General features: G+C 37.3%; 1 protein-coding gene across 3 annotated transcripts in view; it reads left to right on the top strand.

Moving 5' to 3' along the window:
• Positions 1 to 24,634, top strand: part of LOC140748743 (uncharacterized) — a 37,874-nt gene that overhangs the window by 1,874 nt on the left and 11,366 nt on the right. For 2 of the 3 annotated variants that reach the window (XM_073081600.1, XM_073081599.1), the window contains exons 3-12: positions 576 to 657; positions 1,151 to 1,267; positions 4,457 to 4,495; positions 6,499 to 6,557; positions 7,142 to 7,321; positions 8,369 to 8,430; positions 9,402 to 9,430; positions 20,957 to 21,047; positions 21,543 to 22,656; positions 23,832 to 24,027. In XM_073081600.1, the coding sequence (XP_072937701.1) occupies positions 576 to 657; positions 1,151 to 1,267; positions 4,457 to 4,495; positions 6,499 to 6,557; positions 7,142 to 7,321; positions 8,369 to 8,430; positions 9,402 to 9,430; positions 20,957 to 21,047; positions 21,543 to 22,656; positions 23,832 to 24,027 (1,969 nt within the window). The remainder of the gene's footprint in view (positions 1 to 575; positions 658 to 1,150; positions 1,268 to 4,456; positions 4,496 to 6,498; positions 6,558 to 7,141; positions 7,322 to 8,368; positions 8,431 to 9,401; positions 9,431 to 20,956; positions 21,048 to 21,542; positions 22,657 to 23,831; positions 24,028 to 24,634) is intronic. The other variant, XM_073081601.1, reaches the window with a different exon arrangement.

Here is a 24,634-nt window from a genome sequence, read left to right as displayed (position 1 = left end):
AAATCGGTAAAGCCGTTTCGGAGGAGTACGGTAACTAACATTATGACACGAGAATTTTACATATAAGATTTAATTAATTGCTGTCAGTGTGTATGAGATAGTGTGACTGAGTTGTCTTTAATTTAATGTAATTGGTTTTGTACAGTATTAATCAAATTAAAATAAATAATTATAACAATAGACAGGTTCTAGCTTGAACAAGTTTTTGAAGTTGGTAGAACCCTCTGTGGTTCGACTTCGGCGGCACCACCGCCACACCTATTTCTACCTCATAACAGCAGAGTTAACGCTGCTGTGTTTTGGTTTGAAGGGTGTGGTAAGGGAGACAGACTTTTCCGAGGCGTTCCAGCTTAGTCCTCAGGGGTAGCGGCGCATCTGTGGCCGAGCTCAGGTAGGAATATCTAATCCTATCTGGTTGATTACAGGTGTCCATGGGCGACAGTAGCTTACCATCAGGTGGACTGCATGCTCGTCTGCTACTCCTATATTATAAAAAAAATCTGATAATAGATACGTTGCCATTCCTGAGGACTAAGCTTCCTTACAACATCTAATATATGTTCTTAATCTTTTAGAGACTCTGAAAAGTCAAATTTATTAAAGGAAAAACAAGAAAAACAGAAAAAGAAGTCATATAGCCGAACGAAGGCAGACCAAGTAAGTATTTTTCAAAATATTTATATATCATCTATAATTAGAATTATAATTTATAATTAGAATTATGAATAAATAAATAAATAAATAAATTTTTATTACCTACTTTTGTTGCACGAGCATGCAGTTTATCTGATATTAAGTAGACTATGAATAAATTGTCAATATTATACTTTTTTTATAATATAGGAGGCCAAGTGCGTATTACCAATACGCACTTGGCCAGCGCGGTGGACTATGGCCTAATCCTTCTCATTAAGAGAGGAGACCCGTGCCCGTGCCCGTGATTTTTTATAAATCTCTCAGGTGTGCAGGTTTCCTCGCGATGTTTTCCTTCACAGTTTAGCAAGTGATAATTAATTTCTAATACGCGCATAACTTTGAAAAAATCAGAGGTGCGCCTGGGATTTGAACCTCGGACCCCTCGATCTTGGCCGAGTTTCTTCACCACTAGGCTATCACCGCTATCTTCAATACAATAATATTTTCTTTATAGAAAGCTGGTGACTCTAGCGGCTTAGACCGCTCTAAACAGAAAACCAAAAAGAAAATGGCCGACCAAAATGATGAGAAACATAACTGGGGTTTTAATCAAGATCGAACCCAAAGTATTGTTAGTATAAAACGCCAAACTTCAAGTCCGCTCTGAAGTTAATGCGCGCAGGTGTCAATCAGAGAGCCAATGCGGAACACAACTACAAGCATATACTCCGTAGTAGGGGTCGCAATACCGGACCATCTAAGCAAAACCGGTATTTTCGGTACTGACCCCAGACAAATCCCGGTATTCCGGTTTTTTCGATATTTTCGAGATTAAGATACAGTTACTAATTTTTACTAAGCATTTTACTATGTAATGTTAATTTAGTGGAATTCCGAAGGAAAATAGGTCCTATTACTTAATACCAAGTTAATTGCAGAAATTTATGATTTAATAACGACGTTATGAGTTCCGAATTCATCAATAAATGAATTATATAAAAATATATGTGGAAAGCTGGAAAAAAATATCTCTGTAGTCGTGCACTCTTGACAGAGTGGTCGTGGCATGATGATGACAACTGGTCAGTCATCCACAGCTGCCTTGAACAGACGCTATTGCGATCCTTCGCCACCGCCTTCTATGCTGGCCTTGCGGCAACACTCGACGAGGAAACACTGTGTGCTAGATTTTATAAGGTCTGTTCAGCGAGTAGGCGATCTGCCGCGTGACCTCTTTCTATGTACCTTTCACGGAACTACAACCGTACTACTGAGTTCTCGTCCCTAAATATGCGGCCGAAATATTTTAGTATTCTAATCCAGATAATCGTAGATCCAGAGAATAGTATTTCTAGGGCATCAATTTTACGGCGATCTTGCATCCGAATCGTCTACGTCTCTGCAGCGTAGAGAAGGATAGGAAAAACTAGACTTTTCATAAGTCTTATATGTAACCTAACGATAAGGCAGACGGGCTACCTGATGGAAAGCAGTCACCGACGCCTATGGACATTTGCAACACCAGAGGAGTCGCCAATGCATCGCCGGTTTTGAAGGAGAGCTCTTTTTACACCCCTCTTGAAGAGCCCCACGTCATAGTCCTGAGGGAATACCTCAGGAGAAAGTTTATTCCACATTTTGCACGTACGCGGCAAAAATGAACGATCAAACCGAACCGTGGAGGACCGCCACGGGTCCAGTTGATGTGGATGTGACTTGTGTCTTCATGGGGTTGAACTCAACAAGGGTAAGACGACCCCATTCCAAGACCTGCTCCAGAGAGTTCTCGATTTCAGACACAAGTCGGATTCTGCTTTCTTCCACGAATGTCCGGGAGGTGTCCGCACGGCCTGTGTACATACCATCTTCCGTGCTATGATCTGCATAGCAATGAATGCCACCGGTTAATAGCAGCAAATCATTGATATGCAGAATAAAAAGCGTGGGAGATAATACAGACCCTTGGGGCACGCCAGCGTTGATGAGCTCCGTGTCTGAGCAGCACCCGTCAACTACGACCTTAATATGCCGCTCAGACAGAAAGCTGGCTGTCTATGTGCACAACCTCTCGGGAAGACCTTAAGATGGTAACTTCGCGAGAAGGACCCTATGCCAGAGCCGGTCAAAGGCCTTAGCGATGTCCAGGCTTACGGCCAATGCCTTCCCGTTGCTCTCAACAGCTTGTTCCCAAAGGTGAATGAGGTACACAAGAAGATCACCAGCTGATCGGCCCTTGCGACAACCATATTGATCTGTCTTGGTGTTGCGGTTCCTCCAAATCTTATCAAGCCTATCGACAGCAGATCTTGTTAAAGCGAAGATCGTGTTGGCGGGTTGTTTCTTGACGCCTATTGTCATAATTGACATTGTTATAAAATATTTTAAAAATATATCATAAAAATCCCACATAACCCGGCGTGGCTCCCACGTCGTCGGGTACCTTTTGAAGGTTTCCCCCTCGAGAAAAAAAAAAAAAAGGTTGTGTCGATTGTAACGCTTGTTTAATATGGACTTTTGCATTGTGCCAGAGTCCATTGGAGTCAATTTATATGACTATAACTTTATTTTGTTTTATTTTACTAAAAACCGAAAATACCGAATATCCCGGTTTTTGTGAAATTAAAACCGGTATTAATAAGACCTAAATTTGGCCCGGTATCCCGGTATTTTCGAAATCTCGAATACCGGATTGCGACCCCTACTCCGTAGTAACGTAAGGGCACACTAACGCAGCTATGTACCCGCGGGCGAGAGCGGGCAGCGGAGGGTGCGGGGGGTCCCGCTGTCTTCGTAACGCTAAAAACAATATGCTGTTGCGACGCGACTCGTTTCTATGTTCAGAGCGGACTAGTAGTTTGGTGCTGACTCTACTACAGTTAGGGTGGGTTGCATCGAAAGCCTGGTTAAAGTTTGCGTTGGATATAACAGTAACTTTGACGGTAGCGATGGTATGTAAGAATTCTGCGTTGCACCAATAATTTGTCATTAACGTCATTTGTGTCGCTGTCACCGCAATTTTTATTCGAAATTGACAGATAGGGAAGTTGACAAATACAGTAACTTTAACGGATCGAAACCGAGCGGTAAAAGTTAAGTATTAGTTATGCCGTAATTTCAACCTCAACTAAAATGGTGCAACTATATGTATTTTTAACCATGGATTTGACGGTTGGTTAGGCTTCTGTAAATGTTAAAGTTACATGATGCAACCCAACCTTATTTGGGTTTTATAACCCAACCTTATTTTGGTTTTATAAGTTTTTTAAGTAACTTGCCTTGTAAGTTTGTATGTGAGGGTCACATTGCAAATGAATTTTAAACTTTTGAAGGTGGTAGAACTCGTTGTGGTTCGACTCTGGCGGCACCACCGTCACACCTATTTCTGATATAACAGCAGTGTTTAGCGCTGTTGTGTTCTGGTTCGGAGGGTGTGGTAAAGAAGCATGCAGTCCACCTGATGGTAAGTGGCTACTGCCGTCCATGGACATCTATAATCAACCCCAGATAGGATTAGATATTACTACCTGAGATCGGCCACAGATGCGCCGTTACCCCTGAAGACTAAGCTGGAGCGCCTCGGAAAAGTCTGTCTCCCTTACCACACCCTTCAAACCGGAATACAGCAGCGCCTAACACTGCTATTATCAGGTAGATATAGGTGTGGCGGTGGTGCCGCCGGAGTCGAACCACAAAGGGTTCTATCACCTTCAAATACCCCTATGATATGGGTATCAAATGAAAGATTTTTCTGAGAAAAATATTTCAATGTTATAAAATATAGGTATTTCTAATTTTAATGTTTTTCAAATTTGTTTTTCAGCCTATTCAAAGCGAAAAGAGAGACAGCTGGTGGTTATGGGTAGGTGAAAATTGGTAAATTCGTAAAATAAAAATACTTCATTAAAATTTATACTTTCTTCTTAAAATTCATAAAAAAAATCGATGGAGGAATGTTGAGCAACTTTATATAATTACTTTCTTTCTTTTTTATTTAAGAAATAAACCATTTATTTTACATACTATAGAAATTACAACCATAGATTAGTAAAGATTACTCACTCCTAACAAGAAAATGTACCCAGTTTTGAGAATTGAAATAGTTGCGTAAAAAAGTATTGCCACGTCTCCGTGCTAAAATGTCCCTAAAATATTTGAAATAATTATTTATTTATTACGAAAATGACGTAATTATTACGTAAATTGGTCATTTATTCTTAAATTTTCTCTAAAAATGTTTTTATTTGTCAAGAATTCAAAAAAATAACTTACTAAAATAAGCCGCTTGTGGCTTCATTCAATTTCAAGGAGGCGAAGTATCTTTACTAATCTATGATTACAACATAGAAAAGAAAATAATAACAATGCAAGGGATACAATAAAAAATAATAATAAAAAAAACACGTGACGTAAACGAACAGTATAGCAGCAAAAATGGTCGCACTCAGTCTCTGCCGATGTCTCTGAGAAATAACAGACTCCGGCGACTGGTTTTCAGTGCGGCCCTGTACGTCGTGCATTCTGACCAACGATGCCACACCAATTACACTAAACTAAATGTATTATCTACAGTAAATAACTAATTTCCTCCTTTATTTTTTTATTTTTTTTATAATATAGGAGTAGCAGACGAGCATGCAGTCCACCTGATGGTAAGTGGCTACTGCCGCCCATGGACATCTGTGATCAACCCTAGATAGGACCAGAAATTCCTACCTGAGGTTGACAACAGATGCGCCGCTACTCCTGAGGACTAAGTTGGAACGCCTCGGAAAAGTATGTCTCCCTTACTACACCCTTCAAAACGGAACACAGCAGCGCTTAACACTGCTGTTATTAGGCAGAAATAGGTGTGGCGGTGGTGCCGCCGGAGCCGAACCTCAAAGGGTTCTACCACCTTTAGAAATTATTGTTTTATTCCTCTCTGAATATCTAAATAAATAAACAAGGTACTTCAGATTCGTTATTATTGGGTAGCAGTTGTTAATTGAGGCTTCTATACACACCAGGTTCTACCTGAAGCCAGATAAAAAATAAGTTTGCTTCCTCATATGTAGTCATTTTAGAAGGTGGTAGAACCCTTTGTGGTTCGACTCTGGTGACACCCGCCACACCTATTTCTGCCTTATAACAGTAGTGTAAAGCGCTGCTGTGTTCTGGTTGAAAGGGTGTGGTAAGGGAGATATAATTTTCCGAGGCGTTCCAACTTAGTCTTCAGGGGTAGCGGCGCATTTGTGGCTGACCTCGGGTATGAATATCTAATCCTATATGGAGTTGATTACAGATGTCCATGGGCGGCAGTAGCCACTTACCATCAGGTGGACTGCATGCTCGTCTGCTACTCCTATATTATAAGCCAGTCAGCCAGTATCAATACCCTTCCACAAGAACGCAAACTGCTTCTTAGTAAAAATAGGTACAGCAGTGGTACATTTATCACTCTTAACCAAGTATAATGGTTCTGCCACCTTTTATTTGTTTATTATTGCCAATTTATTTATTGTCAATTTGATTTTCTTTTTGATAGCAGTGGTAGCCTAGTGGTTAAGAAACTCGGCCTCTCGATCGAGGGGTCTTAGGTTCAAATCCCAGGCACGCGCCTCTAATTTTTCGAAGTTATGTGCGTATTAGAAATTAATTATCACTTGCTAAATGGTGAAGGAAAACATCGTGAGGAAACCTGTGAGAGATTTATAAAAAAAATATCTCAAAGGTATGTGAGTCTACCAATACGCACTTGGCCAGCGCGGTGGACTATGGCCTAATCCTTCCCATTCTGAGAGGAGACCCGTGCCCAGCAGTAGGACAGGAATGGGTTGATGATGATGATGATGATGATGATGAATTTGATTTTCTTTTTGACAGAAAGATGAAAAGAAGAAGAAGAAGAGAACAGATGACACGTGCTCCTGTGCAACTTGTCCGTAAGTTTACACGTGTTTCTACTGTTCTCGAAAGTTCTATCAGAAACGGTTCAATCCTTTTAAAAATAAATATATATCTATAACAATTTGATTGAATAACTTAACATATTATTTGCACCTGATGGTACCATGAGCTAGATTGCCATGGCTAGATATTTTTTTTTACTAGCTGACCGGGCAAATGTTGTGTTGTCAAATAAATAAAAAAAAATGTTAAAGGTGAACAATCTTTATCACTTAGGGGTATGAAAAATAGATAGAAGCCGATTCTCAGACCATATACATATAAAATTTGGTGAAAATCGGTAAAGCCGTTTCGGAGGAGTACGGTAACTAACATTGTGACACGAGAATTTTATATATAAGATTTATAACCCACATGGTGGAGCGGTTACCATGACGATCCGACATGCAGAGGGTTCCAGGTTCGATCCCCAGACAGATTTAGAAATATTTTTTTAATAAAAACATACTTATACTTTTACGATAAGGGTTGTTCACCCTTAACATTTTTTTAATTATATGGCAACACAACGTTTGCCGGGTCAGCTACTCGTAGTTACATTATAAAATCTATTTTCCAGTCTAAAGAAGCTAGTCGGTAGCGACTACGCCTGCATCGGCTGCCTGGTCTTCGTGTTTATTGTCTCCGTGGCTGCGACCTTCATGCTGGTCTTCAGGACCATGCCCCTGAGCCTCGGACTCGCCAAGGAGGAAACCCTGGAAACAAAGAAGACCACTGAAGGAGATTCTAGCACGGAGAGGTGAATTCTGTATATCATAATATTGTTTGCGTTTATTTTTAACATGCTTTTATTAGCTTGGGTTGTACGTTTGTATGTTCGTAACAGTAACGGAATCTTTGAACCCGATTTCTATCCACTTTGAACGTTCAATTTAATTCAAAATTTTGAAAAATTTTGTACCATTGCCTTATCAACATCCTCAGGGTTAGGTAACGATTTTCGAGGTGAGAAAAAGCGCCTGAGGGAGAGTTCAGGCAAAGTTACTAGATTGATTTTTAGTTTTGAAAATTAATAATGTTATTTCCTTATAACTCAAATGTACTGAAACATATCTATAATGCCATCTTGTAGAATAATTTTTAGGATTCCGTACTCAAAGGATAAAACGAAACCCTCCGCTGTCTGTTCGTGAGTCACAGGGCTTTATCTCTTAAACCGTAATAGACAGACACTTGATTTTTTTACAGACGATGCATAATGATGGTCGGTATAACAACAAATACTAAAAATTAATAAAATAAATATAGTTCAAAAAACTAAAAAACACGCTTTGCAGCGTGCTTTTCGAGAATTTATAAGTGGAGCACTCCACGCTTTTTTCACAATTATACAATTTACTGTTCCTTAATTGATTCCTAGATTGAAAATTATTTTCCACTTTTTAGTTGATTTTATCATGAAAGCGTGTTTTTTAGTTTTTTGAACTATATTTTTATAATATAGGAGTAGCAGACGATCATGTAGTAGAAACTCGGCCTCTCGATCGAGGGGTCCGAGGTTCAAATCCCAGGCACGCACCTCTATTTTTTCAAAGTTATGTGCGTATTAGAAATTAATTATCACTTGCTAAACGGTGAAGGAAAACATCGTGACGAAACTTGCATACCTGAGAGATTTATAAAAAAAAAATCTTATAGGTATGTGAAGTCTACCAATACGCACTTGGCCAGCGCGGTGGACTATGGCCTAATCCTTCTCATTCTGAGAGGAGACCCGTGCCCAGCAGTGGGACAGTAATGGGTTGTTGATGATGATGATGGTGTTATGTAGTGATTTTTTTTCCAGAAGTCTGTGGAACTCGGAATTGGCGAAACGTTTGGGCAGTTACTCTGGACTATTTGGACCTGGTAAATATTTTGGAAATTAATTAAAATTTTCCCTGTCCTATTTTGATGGTGTTTCGAATTGACATGCTCTCAATAATATTTCCTGTTTCAAAATCTACACTAATACTATAACTGCTAAATGCTCACTTTGCTGTATTATTATTATTTTGCTGTTCAATTCTTGAAATTATCCCCCAATCAGCGCCCCTAGCGGATTATATCAATACTTGGAAATAGTATGGGCCAATACGTAAACAAATACCAAAACAGTCATATTTGTCAAAACGTAAAAACTCGTGGTAAGGGTACTGGTCGGCGTGACCGCTAGATCGGCGCTGAGTTTTTGACGGGTCGATGTGCCGGCAATGTAAAACACATTGGAACTTGTCCATACACGGCCGTCACACGAGTGACAGCTGGAACAAAATAAACCGCCGATATCGGTCGCAGTGGACAAACTATCGCCGTTTTTTTTTTGTTTTTTTATAATATAAGAGTAGCAGACGAGCATGCAGTCCACCTGATGGTAAGTGGCTACTGCCGCCCATGGACATCTGTAATCAACCCCAGATAGGATTAGATATTCCTACCTGAGGTCGGCCACAGATGCGCCGCTACCCCTGAGGACTAAGCTGGAACGCCTCGGAAAAGTCTGTCTCCCTTACCACACCCTTCAAACCGGAACACAGCAGCGCTTAACACTGCTGTTATTAGGTAGAAATAGGTGTGGCGGTGGTGCCGCCGGAGTCGAACCACAAAGGGTTCTACCACCTTCACGTCAGGATATAATTAAAATCGGCCCGAAATAATCTCGTTCTCAGTATCGGCTCGGTGACGGTGCAGTGGACAAACAGCCTGAGTCCTCAGGGGTAGCAATGCATCTGTGGCCGACTTCAGTTAGAATCTACTCTTATCTGGGGTTGATTATAGATGCTCGTTTGCTACTTCTGTTTCTTCTTCTTTCATCATAAAAATTGTTATTTTATTTGCAGGATCTGGTGATAGCAGCTTTCAAGATCCTGTGAGTTATTTTTTGACTTCTCTATCAAATATTCTAAATTTTATTATAAGAAAACTAGCTGACCCGGCAAACGTTGTGTTGCCATATAAATAAAAAAAATGTTAAGTGTGAACAACCCTTATCACTTAGGGGTATGAAAAATAGATAGTAGCCGATTCTCAGACCTACTGAATATGCATATAAAATTTGGCGAAAATCGGTAAAGCCGTTTCGGAGGAGTACGGTAACTAACATTGTGACACGAGAATTTTATATATAAGATTATATATAGCCAAGGACATGACATAACTATAATTAATCAGTAATTTATTGCTCAAAAATAAATTAATTCTGAAAAAAAGACGTTTCTACACTTACAGTCAAACACTAGGATTCCCTGTCGTGGGTGCCATGAACACACACAACGATGAATACACAAACACCCAGACCCGGAACAGATATCCAAATTCGTCATTTAGATGCTTTGGCCGGGATCGAACCCGGACCTTTTGGACTTTAGACCGGTATGGTACTATCGCGTGAGGTGTCTTGGAATACGTCTCGTTAATATAAAGTACGGAATACTTTTAAAGGTAGGTAGAACCCTTTGTGGTTCGACTCCGGCGGCACCACCGCAACACCTATTTCTGTTATAACAGAAGTGTTAGGCGCTGCTGTGTTCCGTTTTGAACGGTGTAGTAAGGGAGACATACTTTTCCGAGGCATTCCAGCTTAGTCCTCAGGGGTAGCGCATCTGTGGCCTACTCCAGGTAGCTATATCTAATCGTCTCTGGGTTTGATTACAGATGTCCATGGGCGGCAGTAGCCACTTACCACCACGTGGACTGCATGCTCGTCTGCTACACACCTGTATTGTAAAATAAATACTTCTCAAAAAATAATCTCTATTCTCAAAAAATAATTCTTCCCCACCTAAACTTTTTAAATAAACAACAATATTTATTCACTTCGAAAGACGTTACTCACTAAGTCCCATAGGTGGCGCTAGTGTCTCACGGAATATATGCAAAAAGCCACCAATACGAAATGTAAGCCACAAATAAAACGAATCCCGCCAAAACGTAGCTCAAAATATTGAAAGAATCTCAAATTGTACCGTATTTCGTAAGGGTAAGGGCTTATAGGGTGATTTTGGGGTGAAAATAAATTTGTTTGAAACAAACCCTTCGATGGAGATAAATATTAATATTATTATAATGGAAGTCAATTGGCGTGTACCTTAAATGTATACAGAGTGTGGTTTTTGTCAAAAAAATATTGAATATTTTTTTTTGAAATTTAAATTTGACATCATATTTCAATGAGAATTAAATTTAAAAACGATATTATTGATAAAATATTTGATATATTTAAAACACTTTTTTTATATACTTTTAAAATCATTTATTACAACATTTTCGGGATTAGTAAAAAAAAAATCGAGAAAGTTTTTTATTACACTTGTTTGTAATACATTTATAATAGGTTTTTTTTGGAAAACGAATTAAAAAGAATTTTTTCTTTGACATTTTTTAAATTTAGTACAGTATCCAATTTCAATCGGTTTTTCTATCTCCCTTCTTTAAGATGAAAACCATTACAAATCTCTTTCTTAAGTTTACATCTAAATTCATAAAAAAATCTAATCTTAAAAAAAAATACACAATAGTCCACAAAGATGCAGCGCAGCATCCCAAATTGTTTTCTCCTGCTCTCCGTTTCCAATCAAAACGAACACCCCCATCCCTTAAGGGCGAAACAGACGACAAATCATATCGCGTCGCGCGCCTTAAGCGGTATTTATACGCGGGGCCTTAAGTGATTTGTGGGACGGCGGGGTGCAGTGAACAACTCTTTTTTAGGGTTCCTTGGTTGTAATGAAAAACCTCTCTTTAAATTTTTTTATCAATGATTGAAAGTATAGTATAAAATAACAATTAAATTTGTTAAGTAACAATAGGGGATGATTTTTGGAAAAAATATCAAGTAATTTAGGGGAAATAAGGAATTTTCAATTATCTTATGTCCCTTATTATTAAACAATCTGTCAAAAAATTTTGTCTACTAAATATTTTTGTGGAGATTTTTATAATATAAAAGTAGCTGTACGAGCATGCAGTCCACCTGATGGTAAGTGACTACTGCCACCCATGGACATCTGTAATCAATACTAGATAGGATTAGATTTTCCTACCTGAGGTCGGCTACAGATGCGCCGCTACCCTTGAGGACTAAGCTGGAACGCCTCGGAAAAGTATGTCTCCGTTACCACACCCTTCAAACTAGAACATATCAGACCCACCCTTCTAGAAGATAGTAATAAACACAAAAGGTTCTACTTTTAACACGCTTTTTTATTTTACTTTTACAGATGAAACCCTAACTTTAAAACCCGACTCGCGCTTAACCGATCCAAAGCCTATAACTCTGCTGTGACATTAAGACGGGCGTAACTTTTTCTATATATATTTCTCGTAAACCAGATTTATAACGAAGATACTTTGTGGCTCTCTTGAGACAATACCACCTTCGAAACTAATATGTCTGTCCATTATAAGTTGAGCCGTGATAAATTTATATAAGGGTACTGTGTTAAAGAAAGCTAGGAACGAGAAAAGAGTTTAATTGTCCCACTGCTAGGCACGAGTCTTCTCTTCATGTGACCAATCTGAGGTGGTAGAACCCTCTGTGGTTCGATTCCGGTGGCACCACTGCTAAACATAAATATAACAGAAGTTTTAAGCGCTGCTGTGATTTGGTTTGAAGGGTGTGGTAAGGGAAATGCCATCAAAAACATTACTTGTAAAAAAAATAAGTCTCACAACTTAGTTCTTCTACCGTGAAAAGTTGTGAGATCCATGTAAAACCAAGTCGGTTAATTTATTCAGTCCCTAGTTAAGGTACCTGGTCTTAAATTATTTCGTAATTAGCTAACCTAACAACGTCTTATGAGACCATATCAATATTAAAAATCTTTTATGTTTTAAGTAAATAGATTGACTTGGCAATCGTACTAAACATAAAATATTTTTAATATTGATATGGTACCATAAGATGTTGTCAGGTTAGCTAATTACGTAATAACTTCAATCTTCTGATTGTCCTTAAGTAGAGACTGAATAAAACTAAATAAATGGACCGACTTGGTTTTAAATGGATCTCACAACTTTTTACGGTACACAAACTGAGTTGCGCCATTTTTTTTTTTACTAGTTATGTTTTTGATGGCATACGCTTTTCATTTAGTCATTTATACGGCTATTTACCCCTTAGCTACCCCTTGTTACAATAAAACTTTTAACAAACGGTAGACCGTCATCAACATTACGATATTGCAAAAAAGTCGCTGCAGCGGTCTTTTTGCGAATTGAGAACAATGGCGCCCCATAGCGGTGCTGGATTAAAACTAGATGTTTTGTTTGTGGGCCCTTTATAATATGGCTGGGAAAGGGCCTTTCATAATTACAAGTAAATAGGATGGGACTGCATCAAAACTCTAGATCAGTCTTAAGCTATCTTTATTTGTAAAGGAACCCTCTGTGGCTCGACTCCGGCGGCAACGCTATACCTATTTCTGTTATAACAGCATTGTAACGCTGCTGTGTTTTGGTTTGAAGGGTGTGGTAAGGGAGACAGTTCTCCGAGGCATTCCAGCTTAGTCCTCAAGAACAACATTTTTCATTATGACTAAAAAAACGATAAATATTTAACGACCCGCGTGGCGGAGCGGTCACCATACCGGTCTGACGCTCAAAAGGTTCCTAGTTCGATCCCCGGCCAGACAGACATCTGAATGAATTTAGATATCTGATCTGGGTCTGGTTGTGTGTTCGTCTTTGTGTGTCCATGGCACCCACACAGGGAATCCTAAGGCTGTGTGTGTGAAGCGTCTTTAAATAAATTGTAAACGATGTCTGTAGTAGCCATTTTTTGAGCAAAAAAGAGACATTTTTCAAAAAAACAACAGAACGTCGGAGTATGATTACGGAACACAAAACGTGCGGTGGAGTGCATAAAGAGAAACATAAAACGCCGACCACGGTTCGGACCCGGGTGGGGACAATCTAGGTAGGCTGAGAGTCAGCTACAGTATTCACGTCGGAATATTATTATACTAGTTATGGGAGCTGGGCGTCTAGGAAAGAATAGCAGTCTATTTCGCGAACAAATTAAACTTTTTATTTAAATTTAAACACAACTTGTAACAATAAAAATATATGATGTGATAGGTAGAGTCACTTTCCGCGATGGAGGTGAACTGTTCCCATGGCGGACGGCCACCTGCACGTGGGACGCGCCTCGTCAGCGTTGGCCGTTCCGCGAAGACACGATGCAGCATGAGCATGGTGTAGGGCTGCGCGATGCAGCCTTAACGTGTAGGGCCTTTAAACATTAAAGCGGTATCTCAAAAAAAAAAAACATTTTTGTTGTTTTTACCATGCTTTTGTTAGCTTGACCTGTATGTATGTATGTAACGGAATCTTTGAACTCGATTTTTACCCTTTTTGAACGGTCCGATTAATTTAAAATTTTGAACAATTATCAAGAACCGATGACAATACACGATTTTAATAAATTTATCCCATTCTCCTCATCAGAATCGTTACGAATCAGGATTAACGGTTTTCCTTGTGCGATTTTAGCGTGGTTTTTAGTTTTTGAACTATAATTATTATGGCATCTAAGCGATCATCGTCATCATCATCTATAATGAACGAACTGACAATATCTTAATTCAAACATAGAAAAATCAAGTATAAATATTGCCTCTACCGCAATGTTACCAAGACTTTTATTTATAAAAAAAATGTCAGATGAAAAAAAAACAAATATATCGGGTTTAAATTATTTTTAACTTAGTAGTTCTTTTATTTATTAACAAGTTATAAAAAAATGTTTTTTAAAAGTTTCTTCATCTTTTGATTTTATTACCTTTTGGGTACATAACTCTAATAATGACTTGTAACATGCATAGTTTTTCATCCGTCTCCTAGACTAGGACATTATGATGAAAACGCTGCCTCCACCCAGACAGCCTAACGACTTGTTGATGCACCGAATGTAACAATACACCATTTGTATTTAACCTGTGTATTTTACATCTAATATGAATGATACAATACTGTGGGTTTGTCTGTCCGTTGAACATATTTTTGGCAAACATTTTTTGAATACGTTTTTTACGAAAAATACTGGGGGTTTTAATAAATTTCTGTTTTAAAGGATGTGATAAGCTTAGGAACATCTGTGCTCAAGGACTGTAATTCTATCTGGGGTTGATTATTGATGTTCATACGGCAGGCACCATCAGGTAGATGCTCGTTTCTACTTAAATCAAAATCAAAAAATGTTTGAAGCGTAGTAAGCTAGCTTAGGTATGTAGGTATCTCTGATCAACCTCAGATTGGACTGAAATCCTATCTGGGGTTATTGACGTCCATACGGCAGGTACCATCAGGTGGACTGCATTCTCGTTTGCTACTTAAATCAAAAATTGTTTAAACTAAATTAAACAGAAGTAAAAATATTTAAAGAATGTTGGTTGAGTACATAATTCTGAAGATGGTGCTTAATATATTTCGCTGGATCACGACGTGAACATTGTATTCAATATAAGTGCCAATGTATGGGATGTTTATGTATGAAAAGCCGGTTAAAACACATATATTATCACACAAAATACTAATAAGCAAATAAAAGGAAAAAATATTTATTTAAAAAATATATTTAAATATATAAGCGACGCCGCGTGCTAAGAACTAGTGCAAAAACTACACTTACGTTAAAGAAAGTTGTAAAATGTATGAAAAATCTAGAAAAACTTTAAAAGTACAATGTCGGCGATAAAGTGACTAAAATAGAATGCTAAGCGATTTTAAATTAGTTTTTGCTACGGTAAATATGTCATTATGCAAGTCTAGCGGTCTTAGGTTCGATTTTTATGAAGTTGTAACAAATGAGGTATGTAGTCCACCTGATGGTAAGTCACTGTATGGACATTTATAATCAACCCCAGATAAGATTAGTTTCCTATCTGAGGTCCGCAACAGATGCGTCACTACCCCTGAGGACTAAGCTGGAACGCCTCGGATAAGTATGTCTCCTTTACCACACCCTTTAAACCAGAACACAGCAGCGCTATTTGACAGAGCGCGTAGAAATTTGATAATTTCTGCCAATGTAAAATGATAAGTTTCCATCTTTAGTACGCCAAACAATGGATAGATTGGTTTATAATAACAGGCGTTAGTCGTCGATCGCAAATACATACCTACATATAGACATACTTTTCCGAGGCGTTCCAGCTTAGTCCTCAGGGGTAGCAGCGCATCTGTGGCCGACCTCAGGTAGGAATATCTAATCCTATCTGGGGTTGATTACAAATGTCCTTACCGCAGTAGCCACTTACCATCAGGTGGACTGCATGCTCGTCTGCTACTCCTTTATTATAAAAATAATAAAAATAGCTTACTTGTTTGGTCCCTTATAGTTTCTGAAATATTAATTACAGAACTGACTGAAATTTCTCAATGATAAATCGAATTTACTGAAAATTATTTAGTCCAAAATCGAAAATAACCCCATAAATAAGACCCCGGGTCAATATTGACCCAAATAGACCCAAATTCGAAACGTCTAATTTGAATCGAATATTTATATGTGAATGTAATTCACTCAATGCTGGTATAAATTGATGTGTCGTCTCGCTCTAGTGGCTGGTGTGTGAAAGAGACGGAATGCAATTTAAGGCTCCATGTACATACGACACGTGTTAGTAATGACTGCTTAATTTCACGCTCTCAGTTAAGGGGGAGTGCTATACAAAATTTATTCAAAGTTTATAAAAAATATTAATTTTGGTGATGTTTGTTAGTAGAGATGACTAAAACACGAAGTAATAGTGATTGAAATTTGACGTTTTAAACGACGGGTCCGAGGTTCGATCCTGCCTGCACTTTGATTTTTTTTAATTGGCCAAGTGCAAGTTAAACTCGCACCAGGAGGGTTTCGTACAACCAATTTTTTTTTTTATATTTTCTAGTATTTACTATTATAGCAGCGTTAACGTACACACATTGTGAAAATTTGAACTGTCTACCTATAATGGTTCAAAAGTTACTCGGAAAAATATTAAATAGCAGTTTGTTGTATGGGGACCACTTTTTGTATTCAACTTTTTTTATTTTTAGTATTTGTTGTTATAGCGGCTACCGTTATGTATCCTCTGTAAAAATTCGAGTGTCTGACTGTCACTAGGCAATTATTTTTTATTTAGGCTTTATTATTTAGAAGGTTTTATTTACCATGTTTGTTAGTTCGAAAGTTGAAATTAACTTGCTAAATGATGAAGGAAAACGTGAGGAAACCCGCATACCTGAGAGATTAAAAAAAATCTCAAAGGTATGTGAAGTCTACCAATTCGCACTTGTCCAGCGCGGTGGACTATGACCTAATCCTTCTCATTCTGAGTGGAGACCTGTGCCTAGCAGTGGGACAGTGATTGATGATAAAATAATAAAGAAATAAACTTTAGTCAGAAACACGCTTCCCCTTAACACTAAACACTTAATATAATCCCCGCGTAGTATATTTAATTTCGAACACGAGAAGTTTTGGGTAACAGTTAAAATTAACTGTACGTTTCCTATATGATTGTTTGTGTATCGATTTTCAGTATTAAAACCTTAATTTATGGTTTTTGAAAGCACATCACTGTTAAAATTATAATGACACGAGCTTTTGCCGAAGTTACGTTACGAAGTAATATTTTCATCCCCTATTTTATCCCCTTGGGGGTAGAATTGATCAAAATCCTTTCTTAGCGGATGCCTACGTCATAACATCTACCTGCATGCCAAATTTCAGCCCGATCCGTCCAGTGGTTTGGGCTGTGCGTTGATAGATCACTATGTCAGTCAGTCACGTTTGAGTTATGTATATTTAAATTTGTGCAAAAATCGATAAACTGCTTTATTTTTTAAATGAAAACTTTTTAGTGTTGTGTGTCGTTGGTGCCATGGACACACATAAAGATAATTACACAAACAGACCTAGAACAGACATCTAAATTCATCTTATATATAAAATTCTCGTGTCACAATGTTAGTTACCGTACTCCTCCGAAACGGCTTTACCGATTTTCACCAAATTTTATATACATATTCAGTAGATCTGAGAATCCGCTACTATCTATTTTTCATACCCCAAGTGATAAGGGTTGATCACCCTTAACATTTTTTTATTTATATGGCAACACAACGTTTGCCGGGTCAGCTAGCAAAACCTACTTTTTACACGCTTTTTATTAGCTTCACCTGTATGTTTGTTTGTATGTTTGTAACCGACTTCTTTGGGCGCGATTTTGACCCACTTTAAACGGCCAGATTTCGTTCAAACTTTGTAGATTTATTGAGGACCGATGAAAATACACGATTTTAATAATTTTGTACCATTGTCCTTATCAATATCCTCAGGATTAACGATTTTCGAGGCGAGAGAAAGCGCCTTATGGAGCGTTCAGGCAAAGTTACTAGATTGATTTTTAGCTTTGGAAAATAATAATATTATTTCCCTATAACTCAAATGTACTGAAACATATCTATAATGCCATCTTGTAGAATGATTTTTAGGATTCCGTACTCAAAGGATAAAACGAAACCCTCCGCTGTCTGTTCTTGAGTCACAGGGCTTTATCTCTTAAACCGTAATAGATAGACACTTGATTTTTTTACAAACGATGCATGATGGTGGTCGCTATAACAACAAATACTAAAAATAATAAAATAAATATAGTTTAAAAAACTAAAAAACACGCTTTTATGTTAAAATCAACTAAAAAGCAAAAAATAATCTTCAATCTAGGAATCAATTAAGGAACAGTAAATAGTATAATTGTGGAAAAAGTGTGGGGCGCTTTTCGAACCTGATAAATGGAGCACCCCACACTTTTTCCACAATTATACTATTTACTGTTCCTTAATTGATTCCTAGATTGAAGATTATTTTTTGCTTTTTAGTTGATTTTAACATAAAAGCGTGTTTTTTAGTTTTTTAAACTATATTTATCTTCTTACAATGCTGTAATTTCAACTAGTGTTTTCTCGTAATTACTTATAAGTATATTTATGTCAATCAATTTTGAACAATTATCAAGAACCGATGACAATACACGATTTTAATAATTCAATCCCATTCTCCTTATCAGGATCGTCAGGAATCAGGATTAACGATTTTCCTTGTACGATTTTCGCGAGGTTTTTAATTTTTAAACCATAATTATATTATTATTAAACGTATTTTCGTAACAATCCTGTGCAAGGTACGATCCTATTTATGTCTCTATTAAAAAGCTTTCGAGCACCACTTTCCGAAATTATCGTTTAAAATGTTCTCACTAAAAATGAGAATTGTTAATTATTTAGCTGTAAAACGTTGGTATAATGTAGCCCGTTTCTCCAACACCTGGGAACTTTTAAATAAGTACCACGACATATTTATTATGGGGGTTAATATACGGAATGGTGTTCTGAGCGTGACGTAGGGTCTCATTAAGGGTTGAATTTATGGTATTCTAGTACTCAATTAAGGTTTGTTAAGCGTATTGGTTGTTGACGAAGACGCTTGGGTTTTTTTAGCCCTTTGTAAAGTGTACTTACGTTTCTTAGTTCAAAGGTAGAATTATAGTCGTCACTAGTAAATATTACTCACTCCTAACAAGAAAATGTACCCAGTTTTGAAAATTGAAATAGTTGCGTAAAAAAGCTTTGCCACGTCTCCGTGCTAAAATGTCCCTAAAATATTTGAAATAATTATTTATTTATTATGTAAATTACGCAGTATTAGTTATTTATTCGTAAATTTCCTCTAAAATGTTTTTATTTTTCAAGAGTTCAAAAATAGAACTTACTAATAAGCCGTTTGTGGCTTCATTCAATTTCAAGGCGGCGAAGTATCTTTACTAATCTATGGTCGTCACAATTTAATAGGCCCATTTAGACACATGCCATCGCTACGACACTCAACATATGCCATACAAATCGATAACCAAAGAAACCGATTTTTACTACAGATCAAATACAACTCCATATCGTATTGTATAGATTACTTAATATTATGTGAACAGAATATTTGTTTAGTATTTTTCTAAATCATGTTTAGTTTTAATAAAAAAAGATAAAATAAAATAACTTATTTCTTAATTTAAAAATTTAATCATTTTCGGAATCTATACTAATATTATAAAGAGGAAAACTTTGTTTGATTGTAATGAATAGGCTCAAAACCTACTGGACCGATTTTAAAAATTCTTTCACTATTCGAAAGCTACATTATCCACTAGTAACATAGGCTATATTTTATATGAAATAGGCGTGACAAAATTTTGAGGCGGTACAAAGTTTGCCGGGTCAGCTAGTATTAAATAAAGCGTGCTCGTGCTATCGTAACTTGTATTTTTTTTTCATTTTATCATTCACTACGGAGCAAAGTCTCTATTATTTTATTGTTATTATGATGAAAAAGGGATAAATAATTAAATATTGGTAATTCTAAATTTCGATTATTTGAAAGGTAATCGATTATGGTTTCTTCCGAATGGTTTGAAGCTGCAAGCTGTAGCCGTAAATTGTCGTAAACTGCTAAATTACCCGACTGATATAACATTGCAACGACGCCCTATGATGCTTTTTGATGTAGGATAAATTGGTTTCTGGACACATTTTAACTGAAATAAAATGTGTAATACCATTTATAAATTTTCCTAATTATTCTTGTTAATAAATTATTTCATTATTGTATGTTTAGTAGTATTTGAATTTCCAATTACGTGTTATACGTTCATACAAAGTTAGTTCAAAAAATTACATGGCATGATATTAGGATGGCATGTGTCAAAATGGGCCTATTAAATTGTGACGACTATAGTGTGTTTCGACCGTGAAGGTATATTATTATAATACAGGGATATAAAATAAAATATTTATGTTTCTACAGTAAAATACCAAAGTACATTACGGGTAGCTCATACCCGAGAAAAGGTTTAAATCTATTAAAGGTGGTAGAACTCAGGGGTTCGCCTCCGGCGGCACCATCGCCACGCGTATTTCTGCCTCATAACATCATCATCAACCCATTACTGTCCCACTGCTGGGCGCGGGTATCCTCTCATAATCAGAAGGATTAGGCCATTGTCCACAGCGCTGGCCAAGTGCGTATTGGTAGACTTCACGTAACTTTTGAGTTTTTTTTTTGTAAATAATGCCTCATAACAGTAGTGTTAAACGCTTTTTCGAGGCATTCCAGCTTAGTCCTCAGGGGTAGCGGCGCATCAGTCGACCTCGGCTAGGGATGTAATCTTATCTGGGATTGATTACAGATGTCCATGGGCGGCAGTAGCCTCTTACCATCAGATGAATTGCATGCTCGTCTGCTACTCTTATATTGTAAAAAAAAGGTTGGTTACAGATGTCCATACAGTGACTTACCATAAGGACTGTATGCTTGATTGCTGCTCCAAGCTTATGAAATAATTATGTTATTCTTTATTAGAACCTATTGGATGAAGGAGTATCAAGCGAGCTAGCTGGTGTGATTGGGACAGACAAGATGATTGAAATACAGAACAACGAGAAATTACGTGGTGAGTGACATTGAAGGTGGTAGAACTCTAAATGGTTCGACTCCGGCGGCACCACCGCCACGCCTATTTCTGTTATAACAGCAGTGTTAAGCGCTGCTGTGTTCTGGTTTGAAGGGTGTGGTAAAGGAGACATACTTTTCCTAGGCGTTCCAGCTTAGTCCTCAGGGTAGCGGTGCGTTGGCCGGCCTCAAGGACCACAGTTTGGAAAGGGAGAGACTCTTACAAGAAGAATTTGATTAATTTCAAAATCGTAATTAATAAATAAATAAACGCTTTCTACACTCACAGCCCCACACTAGGATTCCCTGTGTCGTGGGTGCCATGGACACACACATAGACCAATACACAACCACTCAGACCCAGATACAGACACCTAAATTCATCATTTAGATATCTGTCTGGCCGGGAATCGAACCCGGGACCCTTTGCGCGTCAGACCGGTATGGTGACCGCTCCGCCACGCGAAATGAAATTAATTATAATTTTTATTCACAGAATTCTACAAGAAGCTAATAGAAACTGACGCACAAATAAAAAAATTGAAACAAGGTTTGGAAAACAACCATGTTATGAATACAGAAATTAATAATAAAATTAACACACCCGATAGATACAAAAGATCGTTGAAATTCGTTGCTAAACATCGTATATCTAGAAATAAAAACAGACATGCTAAAGCTAATTCTACTAATCGAGTGCAAAGATCAAAAATAACTGATCTAGGAAAACCAGAAGGACTTCTGATAGAAAACAAAAAGGTTTTGATACAATACAAGCCGATAGAGGAAAAGCGAAAGTTCCCAAAATGTTCTCACGCGCCAAAAGAATCGAAATCACACGAAGAACACATGAAACATCCATTTTATCAAAATAGCCAACGTTTGGATGAACTGTTGGATCATTTATTGGATAGGAATATTCCAGAAATAATGACAGATCCATTGGAATTGGATGTACTGTTCTCCAATAAAGGTAAATGTAATCACAAGACTGAACATTTTAATAAAGAGTCAAATGTTAATGAAGAAGCGAAAACGACAACGGAAACCACTACAAATAAAGTAAATCAAATTGATAAGAAAGCCAAAGAAGTTGTCAGTACAGAGAGCATTCCTTTAATTAACCAATATAGACATAACATAACAATTTTTGATAAAGCAATGGAAAATCAGAATTATGAAAATTCACACAATTCAATGAAGGTTGAATCGAATGATAAAACTAAAGACTTTAACGATCGTAGCTCAAAATTCATGTCTAAAATACACGGTAATAACGGTAATAAATTGAAAAGCTATTTCGAAGGTTTGGACAAGATGTATACAAGCACAGAAAACTTAAGTCCAGAAGTCAATTATAATTATAGAAAATCGTACAATCAGAACTATGATTTTGGGCATCCAAATGAAGTAGGTAATGATAATAGAAGAATTGATGAAAATGATCATTTTGATGATCAATTTAATAGAGATGTACAACGTAATCATTTGATGGAGTTGATGACTGATAGAGCAAGTACTGTTAAGAAATTTGATATAAATCTGGACTACAATGATATTCTGTTTTCGGTCACCCCTAGAACGATACCCTTGCGTATGACTGCCTTTATGTAAGTACATACATTTAATATTCAATATTGTTCGTCGTTATTGTATATTTATTTGTGGGCGCACCAGTAAATAGATCTACAATGGTATTTCGATTCAAATCAAATCATTTTTTTTAATTCAAAATAGGTTCTTTACAGAGCACTTTTTCAATGTCAATACAACTACCACCACTTCACAAGGTGTTTCGTTATGGAGAAGAAGCGGCGAAAGAAACTCCATAACACACATCTTTTAAAAAAATGTTTTTTACAATGTTAAACTTAACCTAATGGTACATGTGGAGCTGGAACTACTTCAGACCAACTAGATTCAACTAATTTGACCAATATTTATAAAAATGTAGTTAAAATAAATAAATGAATAAGCGTTAATGCCACCATAGTAACAACAACACCCAAGCAAAACACCAAACAGTTCAGAGCACCACCGTGCCGTCCTACTATTGGACAACTTCTGATCTGTTGACAGTTGCGCGCCCCTTTTTTATACCATGATACAGGTAGCCAATTATTAAATACGGAGCGGTAGTTCGAAATTAAAATCAGGTGATCTTAAAAACGGAATATTTATATAGAAAATGAAGTATTCTCCCACATATTTATGTATTTATAAAAAATGGCTGAATAAGAGCTGTATTGTTCATATTTCTCGTATACTTTTTATTTCCATTAGCATTATATCTGTGAACGAAATAGGAAAGTCAATGTTGCTGTGGATAGTTTGGGACTTTTTTTCATCTTATAATATTTATACTATACTAGCTAACCCGGCAAACGTTGTGTTGCCATATAAATAAAAAAATGTTAAGGGTGAACAACCCTTATCACTTAAGGGTATGAAAAATAGATAGTAACCGATTCTCGGACCTACTGAATATGCATATAAAATTTGGTGAAAATCGGTATAGCCGTTTCGGAGGAGTACGGTAACTAACATTGTGACACGAGAATTTTATATATAAGATTTGGAAAACTTATAATATAATTTTGTCAGTTACTATTTTTCTCTTTGTATTAACTTCACTGTGTGTGATTTTGACACGAGTCCAATTTAAAAAATTAAAGTGAGACGAGTTTATCCTCACCAAGATGATGATGATGAGGTTATGATGAGATAAAATATAAACAGTACAAAATGTCCATACGATACTTTGATGATACAATATTTGACACAGGCAACCAGAAAATCAAGATCTGAACCCCAGTCTCATAGCAGACCAGAGAAGCAGAGCTTACAACCATCGTAAGCTACTTCAGGTTGATGAAGGTAATGAAGAAACCCTTGCTTATGAGGACTTGAAGGAAGTGCTGGCTGATGAAATGGAAACCCATGATGAGACTGAGAGAGGAGTTGACAGGAACAAGAGGAATGTAAGTATGATTCATATTGTTTTTAAAGCAAAGAACGCAGTCGTCTCTTGTTTAGTGCCTATGACCGCCTATGGACATGTTTAATCAATCCCAGATAAGATTAGGTGGTGAAACTCTCAATGGTTCGACTCCGGCGGCACCACCGCCACACCTATTTCTGCCTAATAACAGCAGTGTTAGGCGCTGCTGTGTTTCGGTTTGAAGGGTGTGCTAAGGGAGACATACTTTTTCGAGGCGTTCCAGCTTAGTCCTCAGGGGTAGCGGCGCATCGGTGACCGACCTCGGATAGGAATATCTAATCCTATCTGGGGTTGATTACAGATGTCCATGGGCGGCAGTAGCCACTTACCATCAGGTGGACTGCATACTCGTCTGCTACTCCTATATTATAAAAAAAGAAAGGTTTTACGACCTTTATGATTTTACGAAATTAGAGCATGTTATAACTATTATAAATTACCCAATTATTCATTTACGTTCATTCTTTACTGTCCTACTGCTGGGCACGGATCTCCTCTCACAGTGAGAAGTACTTAGGCAGTAGTCAAATCAATTTTTTTGAATTCAAAATAGGTTCTTTACAGAGCACTTTTTGAATGTCAATACA

The sequence above is a fragment of the Epargyreus clarus genome, unplaced genomic scaffold, assembly GCF_041222505.1.
Source record: "Epargyreus clarus isolate Ecla_fem2 unplaced genomic scaffold, WU_Ecla_fem_2.2 ptg000016l, whole genome shotgun sequence".
In the NCBI taxonomy this organism is placed as follows: Eukaryota; Metazoa; Arthropoda; class Insecta; order Lepidoptera; family Hesperiidae; genus Epargyreus; species Epargyreus clarus.
This window is presented reverse-complemented; position numbering and strand designations above follow the sequence as displayed.